The sequence below is a fragment of the Syngnathus scovelli genome, chromosome 18, assembly GCF_024217435.2.
Source record: "Syngnathus scovelli strain Florida chromosome 18, RoL_Ssco_1.2, whole genome shotgun sequence".
NCBI lineage: Eukaryota > Metazoa > Chordata > Actinopteri > Syngnathiformes > Syngnathidae > Syngnathus > Syngnathus scovelli.
Genome location: NC_090864.1, coordinates 6,005,402 through 6,022,840, shown reverse-complemented (window position 1 = coordinate 6,022,840; position 17,439 = coordinate 6,005,402). Strand labels below are relative to the sequence as shown.

Genomic DNA, 17,439 nt, shown 5'->3' with positions numbered 1-17,439 from the left:
TTTTAGGCTAATTTGCTTAGTTTTTTTTTGCGTAGTTGCAATTGAATTAGAGTGAAGCACACTTGCTAAAGGAGTGGGACCAAAAATATGGTCGTACGTTCTCGTTTTACGGTTTAAATCAACGTAGTTCATCACGGATTTACGCCAACGCTGTAGCAAAATTCGATTTTTTTCTTCTTATAACTATGAACAAAACCCCTTCTATAATAAAAGTGATTCCATAAAACACATTTTTAAATAACAGTCGAATATATTGAAACAATACAAATGAACGACACTGTGGGTTCCCTTTTATTCTTAAAATTTTATGTACAAGTGCGACTGATTCATTGTTTTAATGTACATTCAATATAGAAAGTTTATATACGTAATATTACATTGAACTTGTCACAAACTGCACTAGTCTTTCACACAGACTCAAACATAATTCATCCTGTCGACATATCAGAACCTCATTTCAAGTTGACGTTGTTATTCACTTATAAATATTCTAGTGCTTGTTTCTCATTCTGGGGAAAGGGAAATTATTTTATAAAATTGAGGGGGCAACCATGGAATGAAGTAGGAATAGAGGTCAAAACGGCAGCATCTACAGAAAAAGGCGGACAAATCTCATTTGCAATTCCCGATAATTGAGGCTGACAATTTGGAGGGGGCCAGTGGAGCCAATTGGGAAATTGCAAAATGACAGAAAGGAGAAGAGACAAAATTAACTAATGACAGCCTTCCAATGTTTTTCCCATGGGAAAAACAGAAGAAAATCTACTGTAAAAAATATCTTCATACAAAAAGTAAACTCTTCTGCTTTTCATCGGAAGAAAGGTGTTATCACGAAAACAAAACGTGGCCCACCTGTTAAGACAATTTCAAACAATTTACGCGGTGACGGTCAGAGAGGGCAGCTGGCGATATGGGGAGGAGTCAGCGACATCTTCCTCCCCATCTGCGCTCCCCTCGTGCGTGTCGGGTGAGGGGGGGGGGGAGCCAAACAGCTCGGGTGCCTGAGCCTGACTGTGGCTATTGCGAGTGTGCGTCCGCCTCCGTCAGCCTTGATCGCTGTCCACCGGAGGCGGGCCGCTGGGCAGTACAGTTGTGCCGCTGCCTGCTGCCGTGAGGTAACCGGCTACTCCTGGCCCTGTGGGAGTTAGAATGACATCATCAACTACCATCCAAATTTGCTCTTTGGACTGCATGGTTATGGGATTATACAGTGGCCATTTTAAGACTAGCAACCATCGCAATAGTCACGCTGATCAAGCTAGCTGCCATTATCAGGAAAAGACAGCTCATTGTTGAACCTCAGAGGCTAGACATTGGACGAGCCCCACTGTCGCGCTGCAATATCCATGTTAAGTGTGGTTAAAGTGGGCTTGGCAAGAAGGTGGCAAGAAGGGAATGGAATGGTGAAGAGTCAAAGGGCAGGCCATGAGGAGCCGCGAGTCTACCTGCATTAGTGCAACAGAGAGGAGGGCTCTGAGGGCCCAGCTGGGGAGTCTAGAGCCCCCCTCGCAGTGGGCTGCTGGCCGCCAGGAGAGAGGGAGTGGACACCCCTGAGGAGGAAATGTGGAGGGGGACAGAGAAGAGAGGACGGGAAAAGGCAGAGGCAAGAAATTAAGGGATTTGGAGAAAGGAAGCTTTGGCTTCAACAGCAAGGCGCTTGTTTCCAGGAAAGCAGTAAGCAAGCACCACCTACCTTTTGAGCCAGTTGTCAAGCAGAATGAATGACTAGAAAAGACTCTACCTGTCAGGTAGCCTGCAGTCTGAGACTCATTAATGAAGAGATCATGCTTCTGGTCCTTGAAGGCACTCCACACGGAGGACTTGGCCAAGATCTCGTTCACCTGGGAAGCGAGGAGACACTTGAGAACCAGACATTAGCTCTTTGTTTTAAAATCAAACATGTCCCACATCTTAATGCATTGTAGATGTCAGCAATAGTGACGCCTGAGCCTCAGACCTGTTCTCCGTATTGCAGACTGCGCGTCATGGACTTGAGCGCCTTCACGATTTGGGCCTTGGTGGCCGACGGGTTGTCCACGGTCTCCAGGCCGATACCTTCCAGGAGCTTCAGGAGGTATGGAACCAGGTCCACTCGGAGAGCCTGAGCGGTGGGAATGGCGTCAACGTCTCATTTGGGACACCTGGTGCAGTGCGGCCGAGCATGGTTACCTGAGCCACCAGTTCCGTCTGCTCTTTCTGGAACATGCGGTTCAGTGCCTCGCAGGCCAGCCCGGCCATGTCTGCGCGGGCCTTCATTCCGGTCATCAGCGGACCGATGGCCTCCAGGGCGGACATGGAGCGTACGCAGAGCTACAAAAACACAAACAATGAGGTCGCCCGTACAGTCTTCACGTGAAGATGGTGGCTAAGCTGCGTTTTCCCTGCTTCCGCACCTCGTTATCCGAGAGCACGTGGATAAGGCGGATGGAGCTCTTGGGGATGGCGTTGTTCTTGTGGTTGAGCGCGGCTAATATGCGAGGCAAGTGACCTAGCGGAGGAACCTGATCAGCCAGCTGCGCCTGCGTGCTGAACAGACACACGGCTGCCGTGGTGACCGTCTCCAGTGCCTCCCCCTGAGAGCACATTTTAGGAATCAGTGCAAAAAGTGAGTTGTTATTGTTTTTGGAAACAAAGATTCTGTGTCGAGCTCACGTTGGGATTGTTCTTCTCCAGCAGCTCCGTCAGGGTCTCCAAGAGCGACACCAGGAAGTCGCGAGGCTTGCGCAGCACCCAGCCGGGCTGCGCGATAAAGATGCGCAAAAAGACTCCGCCCACTTCCAGCTCGCCCTGGCCGGCTCCGTAGGCCACAGTAAAGTCCTCTGGCAGCTAAGCACAAACACACGAGGCAGTGAGAAAATGTGGGGTTCACACTTGTGTCAAGAAATGGCATGCGTGTGCTTCCTGCTCTGTCCTTAACCTGTCGGCTTTGTTGTTGTAGTACCAAGAAAAACCTGAGAGAGGCAGCATGGCATCCAGGTTTCACAGTAGTAGTAATATTAGAGGTCGTTAAAGTAGTTGTGCTAATAATAGTACTCGTAGTAGTAATTAGCTTCCTGAATGCTTTGTGGACACTTACTTTCCAGTTGATGTCAGGATTATCCTTCTGCTGTTTAAAGTGCCTGAAAAATAAAAAACACAGATTTTACCTCTTTGGATGGCCGCCTCTTTCTTTGCAGAGCTCGCCTCTTGACTGTGAGGACTTACTCAAGCATCATCTCCCGCACGGTAGTGGACACGGTCTCGCGGGAGCTGTCGTTCCAGATGAGTTCGGGATTCTCGTGCGTTCCCTCAAAGATGTGCACGGCTGCCTCGGCGTTGTCCCGCATGGCGTCCATAAACACGCTCGGGAGGAAACGGATCAGAGTCAGGCGGACCTGGTCGGTGGAGGAAGGAAACGGTAAGGAAATAAAACATTTCACTCGGATGGATGTTGCTTGGCAAGCAGCTTTACCACAACCCACCTTGGGCCCGACCAGCTTGTCCGAAGTCATCTTGGAGAAAAGCTCAGCCGTCTGTGTGCGAACCTGAGGGTGCGTGCAGTTACAGAAGAGATCGAGCAAGTAGATGAGAGCACCTGTGAGAAGAAGAAAAAACAATGAATAGTGATGGGCAGAACAATGAAATGCACTTTCAGAGAGAGAGAAGGTTAACACAAACCTTTGGCCATGGCTTCCTTGACTATTTTGGTGTTGGATGTCAAAGCATGGAGCGTTTCCAACACCATTTGCCTGCCTGGAAGAAGATAGGCAGACAATGAAATTAAATGAAAGGACAGATTTTGTCACAAGTGATTGTCTTACTCGATGGGAGGGAGTGCAGCAGCAAGAGGAGGTTGGACAGCACCAGCGACTCAGCAATGTTGCTCACGCATTCTTGATTGGAAGTCACCGTGTTGACGACCTGACACAAAAGCAGAGACAGATGAAGCGGCGGCCGTTCAACACACTCGAGTCGCTCTTCGTGTCGCGTTTTCGTACCTCTAGCACAAGCTGCTGCACCCTGCCGGCGCCATGAACTCGCAGCAGCGAGAAGAGCAACTTGAAATGGCCGATGCACTCAGTCTCAGAACCTGAGGGGAGCCTTGGGTCAGAACCAGCTTCAAAGTCAGTGACGAAACAAAGCGGCGTCTCACCAGGGTTGTTCTTGATGACGTTGCGGAGAGCCTCCAGAGCCATTTCGGCAAAGCGGAGACGCTCGGCGTGCTGCTGCGACTCCACCTTGTTGCTTTGGCTCATGGCCAGCAGTGTGTGCAGGTACTGCGCCTGCGAGCCCACGTAGTCCAGCAGGCTCGCGGCAAACGCTTTGGGATGCTGGATGAAAGAAGGGGGGGGAAAAAAAAAAAAGTAAGCTCCTGTGTTATTAGGCTTCTTATAGAAGAAATATGCAAGAAGTGCTTACTTCAAGTGGGAACGTTGGTTGCTCATTGTAAACACGCACAAAGATCTCGCCGACGATGAGCTCTTTGCCGTGCTCGCTGAAGGTGAATTCTGCACCGAAGCTCTCGTCGTTCTCCCCCTGCGCACAGACAAAGAGAGCGAGGTCAGGCGAGATCCATCCGTCTGTTTTCTCAAGAACTCATGAGACCTGCAGCTGAAAACTACACGATAACCCTGAAAAGCCACTTGAGAATAATCAAAAAAGAATTGTTCTCAAAATACCAACCTGCTCACTAATCACACATGATGAAACTTTCCCTTGTCCCGAATGCCAAAAGCCTACTGACACTTTAGAGTGAGCCGGTTTTGTTTCGTCATCAAACATAATGTCAACTTCTCCCTCCAAGTGGCTTCCTGCATCTCCTTGCTCTGTGTCTGCTTTTTCTGTCTGCATTGCTTTTGCCTTTCTTTCCTGATGCAGTCTTGCTCTACAGTGGCCGAGCCAGGCCTGGTGATCCTCTCTTGACTGACTAGCGCCTGCCTCACTGTCACCAGGAAACGCCTGCGTGGCCAGGATAAAGATTAGTAACGTAAAAAGCTATCAGGGATCATATAATAAATATGTCTTTGGAATCTGTGAGGAATAAACATGAAAACCCCAGCTGAAACTCAAAGCCGATGCGCTCTCCACTATTTCACTCACAATGAAGCACCACCGTCACGCTTACTCTTTTAATGTTGTCCTCTTGTTGACCCTCCAGGAACTCGAGCAGCTCGGCTCTCGTGCCGTTGTTCCAGATGAGGTAGGGGTTCTCCGTGTTGCTGTTCAGCAGTTTCAAGACCTTCAAAAGAAAGCAGAGTGTGAGTCCCCCGCCCACAGCAGCGCCGCCTCGCCTCTCCGACAGTTCAACCAACCTCAGGTGAAGATCCCGTTCCCAGCTTCCTAGATATGTACGGTGTCAGCAAAGCGGCCAGGCTTTTGCGGATGCTGGGGTTCTCCGGGGGGACGGTTTCTACTCCGTTGGTCTCCGGTGCAAGGTCGCCGCCATCGACGCCGCGCGGCAACGGCAGGTAGCCCCCCAGGCGGCTGAGGGACACTAGGCTGAGCTTGGCCAGGTAGTTGGCCACCTCCTGCTGGTTGCTGTCTTGGCTGGTCTGGACGCCGCTCTCCTCCAGTGTGTAGTCGTAGTTGAAGAGGTGCACCAGCAAGTGCCAGAGCACGCCGGCGTGGTACAGTTGCGTCTGCAGGAAGAAGTCCACCGCAAAGGAGCTGACGCACTGCACCGCCAAGGCTGCCGTTTTGGGGAGACCCTGAGGGAGGATGACCAAAGCACATAGCGTTAATATTTTTGCAGCAACTATTGTCCCAACGATGGGATACGAATAATCATAAACAATAGATTTCCCATTAACTGGCGGCCATTTTGATTGCTCACCTTTCCATAGTACAAAATGTGACAGAGGTCTCTGATGATGTAAGGCAGCTCGATCATCTTTTCTCGGCATTCCTCAAATTGCGCCGCCACGCTGTAGCACTTGCAGATGTGCCCGCACACCTGACACACACATTTTGTTTTGTAAATAGACAGCAAACCACGACTGATCTGGCGCTACGTACCTGAACGGCCATGTCGTCCGCCTTGCTGGATGCAGTCAACACGGAGACGCAGCGGGAAAACGCCTCCAGCAACACCTGAGGACCATCACAATCCTACATGGCTCTGCACCTCGCATGTTTTTGAAACAAATGAGAAAAGAAGGCAACCTCGATTCCATTCTCGCGCCGCAGTTCCTCGGCGTTGAGCGCCGAGCAGTTGACGGTGTGAAAGGCCAGTTCGGCAGCGGCCGGCAGGAGCGGCGAGGTCTTGGAGAAGAGCTGGTCGTCTTCGGTCTCCATAGTGATGGTTTTGATGAGCATGGGGTAGCCAGCGTACTTGTAGGGCTCCAGATCTATTTGGGGTAAAAGGGCCACAGGTTCACAACGGGGAACGAGCGTCACAAGTACCTTTGGGAGGCAGCATTTATACCGTCTTTGTGCCGGTTGAAAAGGATGCTTTGGGTCTTGAGGATGAGGATAATGTTTTCCGGGTCGGGGCCGTCGAGGACCCGTGCTGACTTTGTGCAAAGGAACTCGTAGGCCTTGTTGACTTTCTCAAACATGTCCTGAAAGAGTGGAAATAAAACACGAGGGAATGTAAAAACGTGGCAGTGAGAATAGTGCGGAAGGAACAATAAATAAAACCACACACCCTGCCATCAGGGTTCTTGTCTGGATGGTACTTCTGCGCCAGCCTGAAGTAAGCCTTTCTGATCTTGCTCTCCTCGTGACTTTTGAGAAAAGAGAAGAAAAAAAAAAAGGAGTATTATGATGGCTTGGCAGTCCAAGGCTAGCACTTGTTTCAGAGTGGAGCAAATTGACTCACATTCCTTGTCCTTTGGGGAGGTTGAGAACTTCGTAAGCGTCATCTATTGACATCGAGGGGGGCTTCTTCTCCACCTCTCTCTTCCATGCGTCAAGTGTGTCTTTCAGCAGCTTCACCTAGGAGGGTAACGGTGATGAAACTAATCTTCTTCCTCCAAAGGAAGAGACAAGCGAGAAAAGACACATACGGCATCTCGAATAGGCCAGTTGGGGAAGTGGACGGTGTCGCACAGGTGTCGGAGGTAGTAGATGTTGCAGAAGAGCTCGTTGTCCAGTTGAGGGAAGCTGACGACAGGGATGGGGCAGTACTGGTAGAGGGCGCGTGTGTTGCTCTGCAGCCTCGGGCTGAAGTCGGCAATATGCGCGGCTATCTTCTCGATCATCATCCGCCTGATGCACAGAGATTATCAAAGTCAGTCCGCAGCCTCGGTCAAGTGAGGAGATTCGCTCCTGACCTCATCTCGCAGCTCCAGATGGCCTCGGGGGTGTCGAATTCTCCCAAGAAGATCTCAGAGAAGCGTTCGGCCTCATAGTTCTCCAAGTAGCACACCATGGCTTCGGGAAGGGCCGGTCCGAGAACGCTGCGCTGCACGATGTCCTGACCTTTGGACTAAAAACACGGGCAGGGGTCATTCCCACACATCGGTTAGACTTAAATATAAAGAAGTCAACAGCTTTTGATTCTTGGCAAGAGATCACTATATTCAAAAACAAGACATCTTTACCTCTTCAGATTTAAAGGCTTGTTTCAAGTGAGTGTACTTCAGGAACCTAAAAGGACAAAAAAATGTTGACATCATGATACTGAGAGCAGCGCAACGTCCAAGAAGGTCATGAAAGGCGCGCTTTTGGACCTTGCCACGGGAAGCACGTTGGAGCCCGTATACATCATGATGAAGAAGAAGACTCCGGTCAAGTAGAGCCGCTGCAAGTTGGGGTTGTCCTGCATCACCAGGTACAGCACGTTGGCCACCTTCTCCACCAGGATGGGGTCAAACGTCAAGAGAAGCTAAAAAACAAACAAACAAACAAAAATTGAACATTTGAAAGACTAAAGGGTGTCTACTCTGGATGATTCCTATTTTACCTGCACAATATGAGGCAGGCAAGCGCTGTCACTTATCATCCTCTTGATCTTTGGTAATGGGCGAATAATGGCATTATCTTGATCCCTGCAATAAATGAAGGAATAATTTTTTTCAATAAATTAATTCCCAATTTCTATCATGCTCTAAATCTCTAAAGACCTGCTGGGGTAGTAGGAGCACATGGTGATGAGCATGTTGAGGATGAGCGTCGCCAAGTCCGTCTCATTCATCACCGCCTGCCCCGTGGCCAGCAGGCACCACTTGAGCTGCGGCACGGCCTGCAGGGGGCGCCAGCCGTCCATGCCCTGGGCCCAGCAGCGCGTCTTGGCCGTCAGGACGCCCGTCGTCCAAAACTCCTGCATCTGCAATCAGATCACACGGAAAATGGATCTTATTAAAAACTATGCTCTTTTGTCACTTATTAAAAGCAATGCAAACCTCTTCAAAACTGAAAGGTCCTCTTCTTTCCTTGTCTGCGTTGCCAAAATACCACTCCTTTTCGCTCTCTCGCTTCATGTCAGGCGACGCTTCCAAGACGTTACTCTAGGAGAAACATCAGGACACGCGCTCATTGGACTCACTTGCAAAGGTAAAACAAACGGGCTTACCTGCAGCGGCACCGTGGCTCTGCTGGTATGCAGGTGGGCCAAGGTGAGCAGGTCCACCAGGATGCGCACCCCGTTAGAGTCCATCACGTCTTTCACGTTTTTCTGCGGGATTGTGGTTAGTCACGAGAGAGCGAGAGAGCGAGAGATGGCGGCTTTGGCTCGCTCACCCTGTTGAGAATCAGCTTGTTCAAGAAGAGGATGAGCCTGTCTCTTTCCAGCTTGTCCGTACACTGCAAACACACAAGTTGTCACTCGGGCACGGCAAAAGCGAGCATCTCCGGGCTCTCGGCGGCTCAACTCACCCGGTCCAGCATGCCCACGATGTATTTGGTGTCGGTGAAGGGGCCGATCTCTTCGAAGCACTTGCCGTACACGATGGTGAGCGCCTGAAGGCACAGGCACTTCATGGTGACTTTGGGTGTCAGCAGGAAGCGGTGGTAGAGCTCGTTGAAGAACTCGTACCTATAAGATGGAGACGCAAACTCTCAATCTTTGCCGTAAACAGCGGGAATATCACAAGAATCGCTTGGCTTACGATCTCTTGATGGCACTGGATTCGGCATTTTCATCCTCCTCCAGCAGGAGGCGCAAGTAATAGTCACCAATTTTGATCTCATCGGAAAGGCACTCGTACTTCACCTGCAAACAAATTTGAAGAGGCTTCGGCTGTGACTTGAGCTCACATTTAATGGATGGTGACGTACCTCAAACTCTTGGTGGTTCCAAGAGATGACGGTGGCGTTGCCCAGCTCGCGGTCCACGTTGAAGGCACGCATTTCGCCTTCCAGCGCATCCCGCAGTTCCTCCCTGGTCTTCAGATTCCAGATGAGGTTGGAGCGGGCGTGGTCCAGCTGGAATCTTGATTGGACGATATGACTCATCATTGCCATGACACACACTTTAGAGTTCTTGGGACGGATGGGTCCGCCTACCTGTAGTAAAAAAGCTCCCAGTTGGCTTCGATCTTGATCCGCTGTCGTCGTTTTCTCAGGATGACGGGCTTTTGGTTGGCATTCTGCAGCCAGATGCAAAAAAATAAATAAAAACAAATAGTGTCAGTGTTCCGTATTTAAAAAAAATCCTGCATATGGCGTAGAAGACAAGCATTGAGTGAAGAGACAAGATGGACAATTTGGAGAGACATTTTTAGATGGGGGTCTCAGGGTGAAGAAAAGACAAGATGGCACCCAAAACAAGGCCATCGATGCAAACAAAGGTAGGAAATGCAAACTTTCACTCACCAAGTTATTTCTGTCCTGCTACAATAGTTTGACAGCAGAGGGGAGGGGAGGGGCGGAGACAACAAAGAGTGATTGTTTGATGAATCAACTTTTTTTTTGTTTCTCCAAGTGGGTTGCCGTTCAAGAGTTCAGCCGTGAGCCGACTGACGACAAGCCCCTCTCACCTCCTTCTGAGCGATGCCCATCTTGTCCCTCCAGTGCATGAGGACCAGATCGGTCTTCTCCTTGGCGAACTTCTCCACCTCTTTGGCTGCTTTGCCGGCTATCCGCTGCCACTCGGGCACTTTGCTGCGGTTGAGTAGGTCCTGCACCGGGAGACGAAAAAAAAAATTCAGTTCCTAAAAGGGGGCAGGTGGTGAGGTTGTCAGCCTACCGTGGCAATTTTCAAGTTATCTCGAACGTGCATTCGATCCACGTCTTTCTCCGGCACCGAATCGGAACTGTCCATGTAGGCCAGCAGGCCCGTCGGCTGCAAAGTCGACACGGGGGACGTTCAAGCGCTGAATCAAACTCGGCTGCGGTGACGAGTCAGAAAATGTTACCAGTATTCTCTTGAGGAGATTCATGGCGACGGGGTTCTCTGCGGTCCACAGTCCCACCAGGTGACGGCTCAGCTGTCTGAGTTGGGCAAAAGACACGTTTAATTTCGGGTGCCTTTCAATGGCCGCGGGCTTGCTCGCTGCGACCTGTTGGTGAGCATCCTTTGGTCGGCGCTGATGGTGAACAAGGAGGTGTGCAGGTGGCGAGGAAGGGCGCCCTCGCTCAAAGCCAGCTCCTGCATCTTGGTGGCGATTTCTTTGTCTCCTTCCTGGATGGGGCAAAGTCAGAGTGTGACCACACAAATGAAGCGAGTCACACACCGTTCTTCTCGTTACCTCAATGATGGCCTTCATCACCAAGCCGGCTCCCTTGACGATGGCCATAGAGGGATGCTAGGAGGAAAAGGGGAAAAAAATGTGATTGTCTATTTTGAAACGCTTGTCAGAGGTCACAGATGCGTGGGCGACCTGGAAGAGTTTGAAGAGCGTGCGTCCGTTGGAGGCCACCATCTCCAGCAGCATGTCAAACTGCTGGCCCTCGGTGGTCTCGCTGTAGGGGGCGCACAAGGCGAAGGTTAAAAAGTCCAGCAGTGAACTGATGACCAAAGCTCCGCTTCCTTGGTCCTGCAGGGAAAAGGAGTCAGTTGGAGGAACGCCACGCTCCACGTTGAGCATCGCCATCGATGCACTGACCACATTGGTGATGAATTTTTCAAGCAGGTTTTCCAGGAACTTCTTGGATGACAGCAGGGACGCCTTGTTGAGCTGCTCCTGCCTTAGGTCGTAGTCGTCGTGCATGGGCTGATTGGAGGAGGAGCCGCCAGGTCTTCACAAGGGCTCTCGGGGCAATCAAAGACAACGAGGCGCTACTTACACACATCAGGGCGCAAAGCATGTCGATAGCAGCGTGCGTCACGCCGTTGTTGTTCCTCTTTAAAGCTTTCACCGTCTTTACTCCTAATTTCTCCCGGAACCTGAAAAACATCAAGATGGGACCAACGTTGGATTGGTGAAAACCGCTTTGGGATGTTGCTCATTTTGATGCAATGTGAAAAACATCTCAAACTTACTTTGGTAGCTGAGTGAAGGCCTGGAAGCCAGCCTTGGAAGCCACCAGGCGGCGGATGGCCTGGAAGTGGCTCTCCAGCTCGGCGTTGAGCGCGGGGAGCTCGGCCTCTTGCGACAGAAGGGCCAGGACGGCGTTGTTGATCAGCTTCTCTTTGTTCTCCGAGAACAGACCCTGGAAAAGACGAGAAGAAAGAAGATGAGCAACAGGCGGGCGCAAGCGGGCTCGAACATACTCACGTCTTGTGTGACTGCGTGCAACACGCCGCTGTAGGAGATGTTGGCGTTGAAGCGAAACACTGCGTCGGCAAAGTTGCCATCTGAGAATTAAAAAGAAACAATTGCAATATTGGTAGTTTCTAGAAATGTAGAAAACAAAATTCAGGAACCCGATTGCGACTCACTCGGAGGCGCAGCCAGGAACTTGAGGTGCAGACTCTCCACCTCCTCGTCCACGGGCATGCACAGGAGGCCCCATCGCTGGCCACGCCGCGTGGGCGCCATCTTGACGCACACGTCCCTATTGCCCGAAGCGCGCACGCCGTCCAGCAGGCTGGCCAGAAGAGAATCCCTAAACGGGTCGGAGCCAAGACAACGCTGGTGTTATGCGACGCAGCAGACAGCAAGATTGGGTTGAATCAAGCTATAAATATGCTAACTCGTGCATGCGTACCGTTCTGTGGAGGAGAACTTCCTGATTTGGCCTCTGATGAATTCCACTGTAAACACTTGAGGGTTGTCGACATCGCAGATGAGCGCAAACACCTACAAGAGAGAATCCCGCAGATTAATCGTGTCGTCCAGAAACGTGTCCCGCACGCAGAGAAGCGCCACCGCCGCACCTCCCCGAACGGCTTGATGGTGACGATGTTGTAGGAAGCCGGATCTCTCTCCACCAAGCACGTCTCGGTCAGCGCCAAGATACGCTTCACGGGCTCCTGGAAGCCACACGACGCTCGGCTTTAGTAAAGGAGAAGAAAGGAGCACGTGCGGTAAAAAGGGCGGAGCCTCGACTGACCTGGTGGCGCGGGGTGATCTTCTGCACCACAAACTCGGCCAGCGAGGTGATGCTCTCGTCTGAGCTGTACTTCCCAAACCGCTCGGTCACAAAACTCTCAAAGGTGAGCGTCTCCTTCCGCAGCCGCAGCACGATGCCAATGAAGTTGCCGGCGTGCTCGATGGCGCTGCGGATGATGTCGTCGCGGTGCTCCGAGGCAAACAGATGCTGCGGGAGAACGCCTGATATTGAACAGCTGCTTTCCTTTGGCGAACCGGATGATCGGCGGGTCGAAACGACATTTGAATTGTCATTTCCTGGCATCTCGGCGTACACACCAGCCTGCCGAAGCCGCCGTAAAGGATGCAGAAGCCGCCCTGGTAGTCGGAGGTCTCGGCGAAGCCTTCCACATTGCGGTAGTCGTAGGAGCACAGAACCCGGTTGGTGTGCGGGTCGATCTGGTCGATGCCGCCCGGCGTCACCTCCAAGCTGACGGCCTTGCGCGTGTCGCTCCAGTGGTGCTTGTAGCAGTTGTACCGCTGGCGGACGACACACGAGCACATGAAAGTCCATCTCCTCACCTTTGACTGCTAAATGGACATTTGGTAACTCACCCTGCCGGTGATTTTCCCTTCTGAAAATTCAGTTCGGAATCTCTGTGAATGAAGGAAAGCTGGTGAGTAAGGACATAGGGCGCTGGCGCTGACGTCGAACATGCGGCGCTTTGGCCTTCACCAGTGCTTCGGTGAGCAGCTCCGTTCGATGCTCAGTGGAGAACTTGAGTGTCTCTGACTTCTTGCCGGTGCCTTTTCGGAAGGTCAGGCTGAACTCCGTTCCTTGGCCTTTTCCCACCGGCCCGATTCCACAAATGTCTCCATAAGGCCACTGGCGAATCGATGAACACAAATTGCGTAACAAGCCACGCGGCAAAAGATTTTCCAACATGAACTCGGGTGGCGAATGGCCGTCGCTAACCTGATTTGTCACTTCCAGCGTGGTGGGGTTGTACGTGGTGATGCCATGCGTGCCCACAGAGAAGACACGCTTGTACCTGGAACACACAATAACGCGCCGTGAGCCGGAAACTGAGTAAGTCTGAGGCGCGCAACAAATTACCGTCAAATGAACCAATCAAGGTGTGTCGTAAGGCATAATTGCAATCAATAAAAGCGCCTAATGTCCATTTGTCACAGTCTGGCCCGTTGCAGGGCTCAATTTGAAAAGCGCACAGCGTGTTCCTTCACGCTCAACATGCTGACTGGGCTTCTCTCTCACGCTCGCACATCCTCATTTGGCGAGGAGGTGTGGCAGGGGCGAACTGCCATGAAAGCGACTTAACAGCAGCAGAGAAGAAACGCGGGTGGCTCGAGGCCCGTCCCGATTTGTGTCGTGCCACTTGAACGCAGCTTAGCCTCACGATCGGCTGCTCTGATAAAACGCTTCTGCGGCGCATACTAGCTTGGAAGAAAAAAATAAATTGCGGACTCAGATGTGTAAAATGCTAATGCTAATACAACATTTGAATGCTAATTTGAATTACCTCTAATTCTAATCATTCAATGTGAGTGCTGATGTAAAAAATGTAGTTTGGTAGAAGGTGGTTAATGAGCAAGCAGGGCCAGATCTTTACAAGCGAGCTAACCAGGCAAAACGCTGACATCGGCAGTCGTTGCCTCGCACGAGGCCATCAGCATAAGCAGAGACGCGTCAAGTGTCGCCACGACTGGCAAGGTGGAGGTTGGCTTCAATCACGTCTGCGTGAAGGACAAATGAAGAAGCATTTCCGCCGTGACATTCATGCTGACTCGTAGAGAGCGCACGCTTCATGTTTCCTTTGGGTGTCGCTCATTAGAGAAGCTTTTCCTTCCACTTGTCGCATTTCATAACGTAGCAAGTTATGCAACTTCCCGCAAGGGACACAACGACTTCTCCTCCTTCGCTCAAACGCGATAGGAAACGATGTGACACGATGGGAGGCCTCGAGTCGGTTTTTGGCTTTCCAGAGAACAGTCGCTGCCGTCACACGACGCAAACGTGAACCGGCAGGGACGAGGCGCGAAATCCATAAGCAAAGAAAAGCTCGTACTTCCCCCTCCAGGAGTGCTTGGTGGTGTAGTAGCAGGCCAGGTCCTTGTTGTCTTTCAGGACATTCATCTTTTCGCAGGACCTAAGAAGCACAGCAGACGGTGGAATGTTGAGAACGGAGAACAAGTCGCTCATTTTTTGGCAGCGGAGCCGAGTCGGAAAGTCGGAACGCCGCGACGCCATCTCCAAATTGTCGTTACGAGCTTTGCGCGCACACTTCGCGCTGCCCTTCGAAATTTTGCACCACCACGGGAAAAACCGCAGCTGGACTAATATCATCCAACCGGATTCTCCTTTGCCATGAGGTAGAAATCAATCAGGCCACTCAGAATGGATTACAAGTGTAAAATAACAAGGTCAAGGGTCAATAACACAGCAATGGCTTGTCAACAAAAACGAGGGGAAAGCCAACGTGGATGTTGCTCACGTTTAGAAGGCCGAGAGTTAACAATCCTCGCACGGATTGAAACACAAAATGCTGAGTACTCTTGAAAAATAAATTTAGTGCCCCCCAGGACTAAGACAGATCATGTATTGAATCAATACTGACGTATAAATAAAGTGTTTGTAAAAAAGACTTTTCCCCCGACAAATGCTCTCTTCCAGCAGCCTTCATCTAGAGCACAAATGTTATTAAAAATGCATGAAAGTGACAAAACAGGAGTGGGAGGGGGGTGGGACCTGTGTCAGCATTCTGCCCGGATCCGGGAAAACTCTGACTCCGGCTTTCCTTCCTCTACTCTCGAGCCAAATCAAGGAATGTCTGCTCATCGGCTGCTGAAAAGGGATCAAGTCATGTGACAAGCCATATCAGGCAGGGCCAGCCTGCGCTTCCTGTCTAAAGGCGGATCAATAACAAGGTCTTAATGAACCATAAGAAGAAAAGAACACAAAATTAACATGCCAAGCCCATCCTGACAGCTTAAGTGGTTTCCCAATGAGATTTGTTATTAGTAATCGCCGACGTCGTGGGAAGTCTCGGCAACACATTCCGTAACCCCAACTAGTCGTTCAATTGGCCTTGCATGCATCTTGACAGAATGTATATAGTGGCGCCTTGACTTACTTGCTCAAAACACTTCGATGAGCACTTAAATATGAACACTTGAATATCCCCCATTGAATAGATTGGTTGGATAATGCAATTTAAACTGTTCCAGCCTAACCCTAACAGTCAAAAAAAGTGCAAATTACATTACAAATTACAAATACACACTAAAAGTACTTTAATGTACACGTTTTTGTGAAGAACTGTACAAATGTGCCACATGCAAGTGGTTATTTGATTCATAAAGGTAAACCGTTAAACATAAATGTAATCATTGAGGCTGGCTTAAAAACTAAACACGTCTCTGCCGTTTATCAGTTTAACGAAGAAATCTCTCTGCAAGGAAGGCTGCGGCAGTTTATCTGCAAACACTTTGGCAGTTTGTTCGCTTCTTCTTTTCCTTCATGGGCAATGAATACTATTTTTTTTGTTCCCTTGTGACAAGCCTTTCCTCACCTGGCTTATCAGTAGACAACTTAACGAGACTGCTCCACTGCAAAGCGGCCTAGGAGCTTGACTAATGACTATCCGAGCTTAGACGTTGTCGCCTCCGTAATGCCATCCAAACGAGACGACTTCAAAGCTCAGGATGCTTTTATGGAATGTTACGAACACCAAGTGAGTTTGGAGCTCCATCTTGTTATGCTACAAATAGCGGCTAGCTAGCGCATCACTTGGCAGCTAAGCTAGTCACATTAGCAGCAGGCTCTAGTTACATATTTAACATGGGCGAGCTGGCTCCAAGAGAGAGGCGCAAATGACGCGTTTACCTGTCAAGTCACGAGCGGATGAGAATTCCAGACGTCCCTCGGCCCCCCGCCCTACTCGGTGTGCAGCTGCCGCCTCTCGCTGTAGCCGCTCGGGTGCCAAAGGTGCTCGCTTTACGGCGTATTGCCCCCCCCAACGGCACTCAGGACGCTGCCATATTCCTCCCAGCCAGAATGCGCCACTACGCATGCGCCAAGCCTGCCTGTCATGCGGCGATCAGCTGATTGGCTTATGTGAACGTGGAGAATGACAGAAACTGATTCCAGATCAGCGTTTAGCCCGTTCATGGGGCTCTTTTTCATTGAGGGATACGATTGGGACTGACTATGGAGCAGTTGAAAAGCTTTGGTTGCGCGTTTCCTTGACAGAAGGACAATTGTGCTCTCTAGTGGCAATATTGATCAAACACGAACTCAACGAAAACTGCAAAAAAAAAAAAAAAAAATCAACGCATAACCACTGAAGTGTCTCCCAACCAACATTGAGCCGTTTTTACATTACTAAACTAAAGTGTAATGAAAAGTACACAATGCACTAAAACAGCAATAATGATTCGATTCTAAATCATTTGTGTTATCATAAATAAAAATGTTTTGAACGGATCATTTGCAATTCATTGTATGGACACTGGTCTTGCACTACATCTTGATAAACAACGTGCGATTCAGTAGTACTGTGCTATTGTGCTCTTATCTAAATTTCCTAATAAATCACCTATACTCTTTTTAATGACTGTGATCAAGTAGTTCAACTTTAGACTTAAAAATAGTTAGTTCTGGTAATGTCATATAACCACCCAAGAACTGTAATTTCCTCTCACTCAGCAAAGAAAACCGGATGACTATTTTCTGTATGATGAAAGAGCCATTCAGACAAACTCTCTGTACTCAAATTTGAGGTAACTCACCTTGAATGGAGGTAAAGGGGAAACATCTTGGCCTCTTGGTACTGATGCCGCACACTCAACTTGAGCGGGATCCAAGGCACACTGAGTCGTAAGTCACGTTATAATGAGGCATCTGATTTGGTGACCAATCATGTGCTGCCCCTTAGTCTAATTCATTTAAGACCTACAGACAAATTCGGGGGTGGGGTTTTTGTCTTTTTTTTTTGAAAGATAAAGCTTTTATCACAGAAGGGATTGTTCCCCCTGAAAAATCTTGGGCTGGAGCCTATGCCGGCCTGACGGAGTTCACCCTGAA

General features: G+C 50.0%; 1 protein-coding gene across 3 annotated transcripts; it reads right to left on the bottom strand.

Annotated features, from left to right (window-relative positions):
• Positions 1 to 273: 273 nt before the first annotated feature.
• LOC125985841 (dnaJ homolog subfamily C member 13) lies at positions 274 to 16,424 on the bottom strand. Of its 3 annotated transcripts, XM_049749039.2 has the most exons (57): positions 16,240 to 16,424; positions 14,423 to 14,503; positions 13,312 to 13,387; positions 13,072 to 13,221; positions 12,951 to 12,992; positions 12,675 to 12,875; positions 12,358 to 12,564; positions 12,182 to 12,277; positions 12,013 to 12,104; positions 11,744 to 11,910; positions 11,580 to 11,659; positions 11,345 to 11,514; positions 11,149 to 11,248; positions 10,968 to 11,075; positions 10,743 to 10,898; positions 10,611 to 10,667; positions 10,422 to 10,543; positions 10,278 to 10,353; positions 10,109 to 10,204; positions 9,900 to 10,040; positions 9,736 to 9,753; positions 9,427 to 9,509; positions 9,199 to 9,352; positions 9,030 to 9,133; positions 8,797 to 8,956; positions 8,662 to 8,724; positions 8,495 to 8,596; positions 8,325 to 8,429; positions 8,046 to 8,248; positions 7,886 to 7,970; positions 7,653 to 7,807; positions 7,524 to 7,569; positions 7,254 to 7,408; positions 6,987 to 7,188; positions 6,800 to 6,915; positions 6,626 to 6,704; positions 6,404 to 6,539; positions 6,142 to 6,326; positions 5,995 to 6,069; positions 5,813 to 5,932; positions 5,292 to 5,687; positions 5,105 to 5,218; positions 4,399 to 4,515; positions 4,133 to 4,310; positions 3,978 to 4,069; positions 3,801 to 3,900; positions 3,658 to 3,732; positions 3,462 to 3,574; positions 3,205 to 3,374; positions 3,077 to 3,119; positions 2,653 to 2,826; positions 2,394 to 2,573; positions 2,170 to 2,310; positions 1,958 to 2,101; positions 1,742 to 1,841; positions 1,446 to 1,550; positions 274 to 1,135 (listed from the first exon to the last, which is right to left on the bottom strand). In XM_049749039.2, exons 2-56 carry the CDS (start codon positions 14,488 to 14,490, stop codon positions 1,495 to 1,497), a joined length of 6,744 nt encoding a protein of 2,247 aa, XP_049604996.1. In that variant the 5' UTR covers positions 14,491 to 14,503; positions 16,240 to 16,424; the 3' UTR covers positions 274 to 1,135; positions 1,446 to 1,494. The 3 variants fall into 3 exon arrangements, with proteins under 3 accessions (XP_049604996.1, XP_049604994.1, XP_049604995.1); XM_049749037.2 differs by lacking the exon at positions 1,446 to 1,550; XM_049749038.2 differs by lacking the exons at positions 1,446 to 1,550; positions 9,736 to 9,753.
• Between the last annotated feature and the right edge of the window lie 1,015 nt (positions 16,425 to 17,439).

Bases quoted from the DNA above. Each gene is read 5' to 3' on its own strand.
- LOC125985841 (XM_049749037.2), bottom strand. From the start codon at position 14,490: ATGAATGTCCTGAAAGACAACAAGGACCTGGCCTGCTACTACACCACC. The intron at 3,733-3,800 runs GTAAGACAATCA...ATCTTCTTCCAG, and splicing joins GCTGCACTCCCTCCCATCGA to GCAGGCAAATGGTGTTGGAA. The intron at 1,136-1,741 runs GTAGAGTCTTTT...TAACTCCCACAG, and splicing joins GACTGCAGGCTACCTGACAG to GGCCAGGAGTAGCCGGTTAC.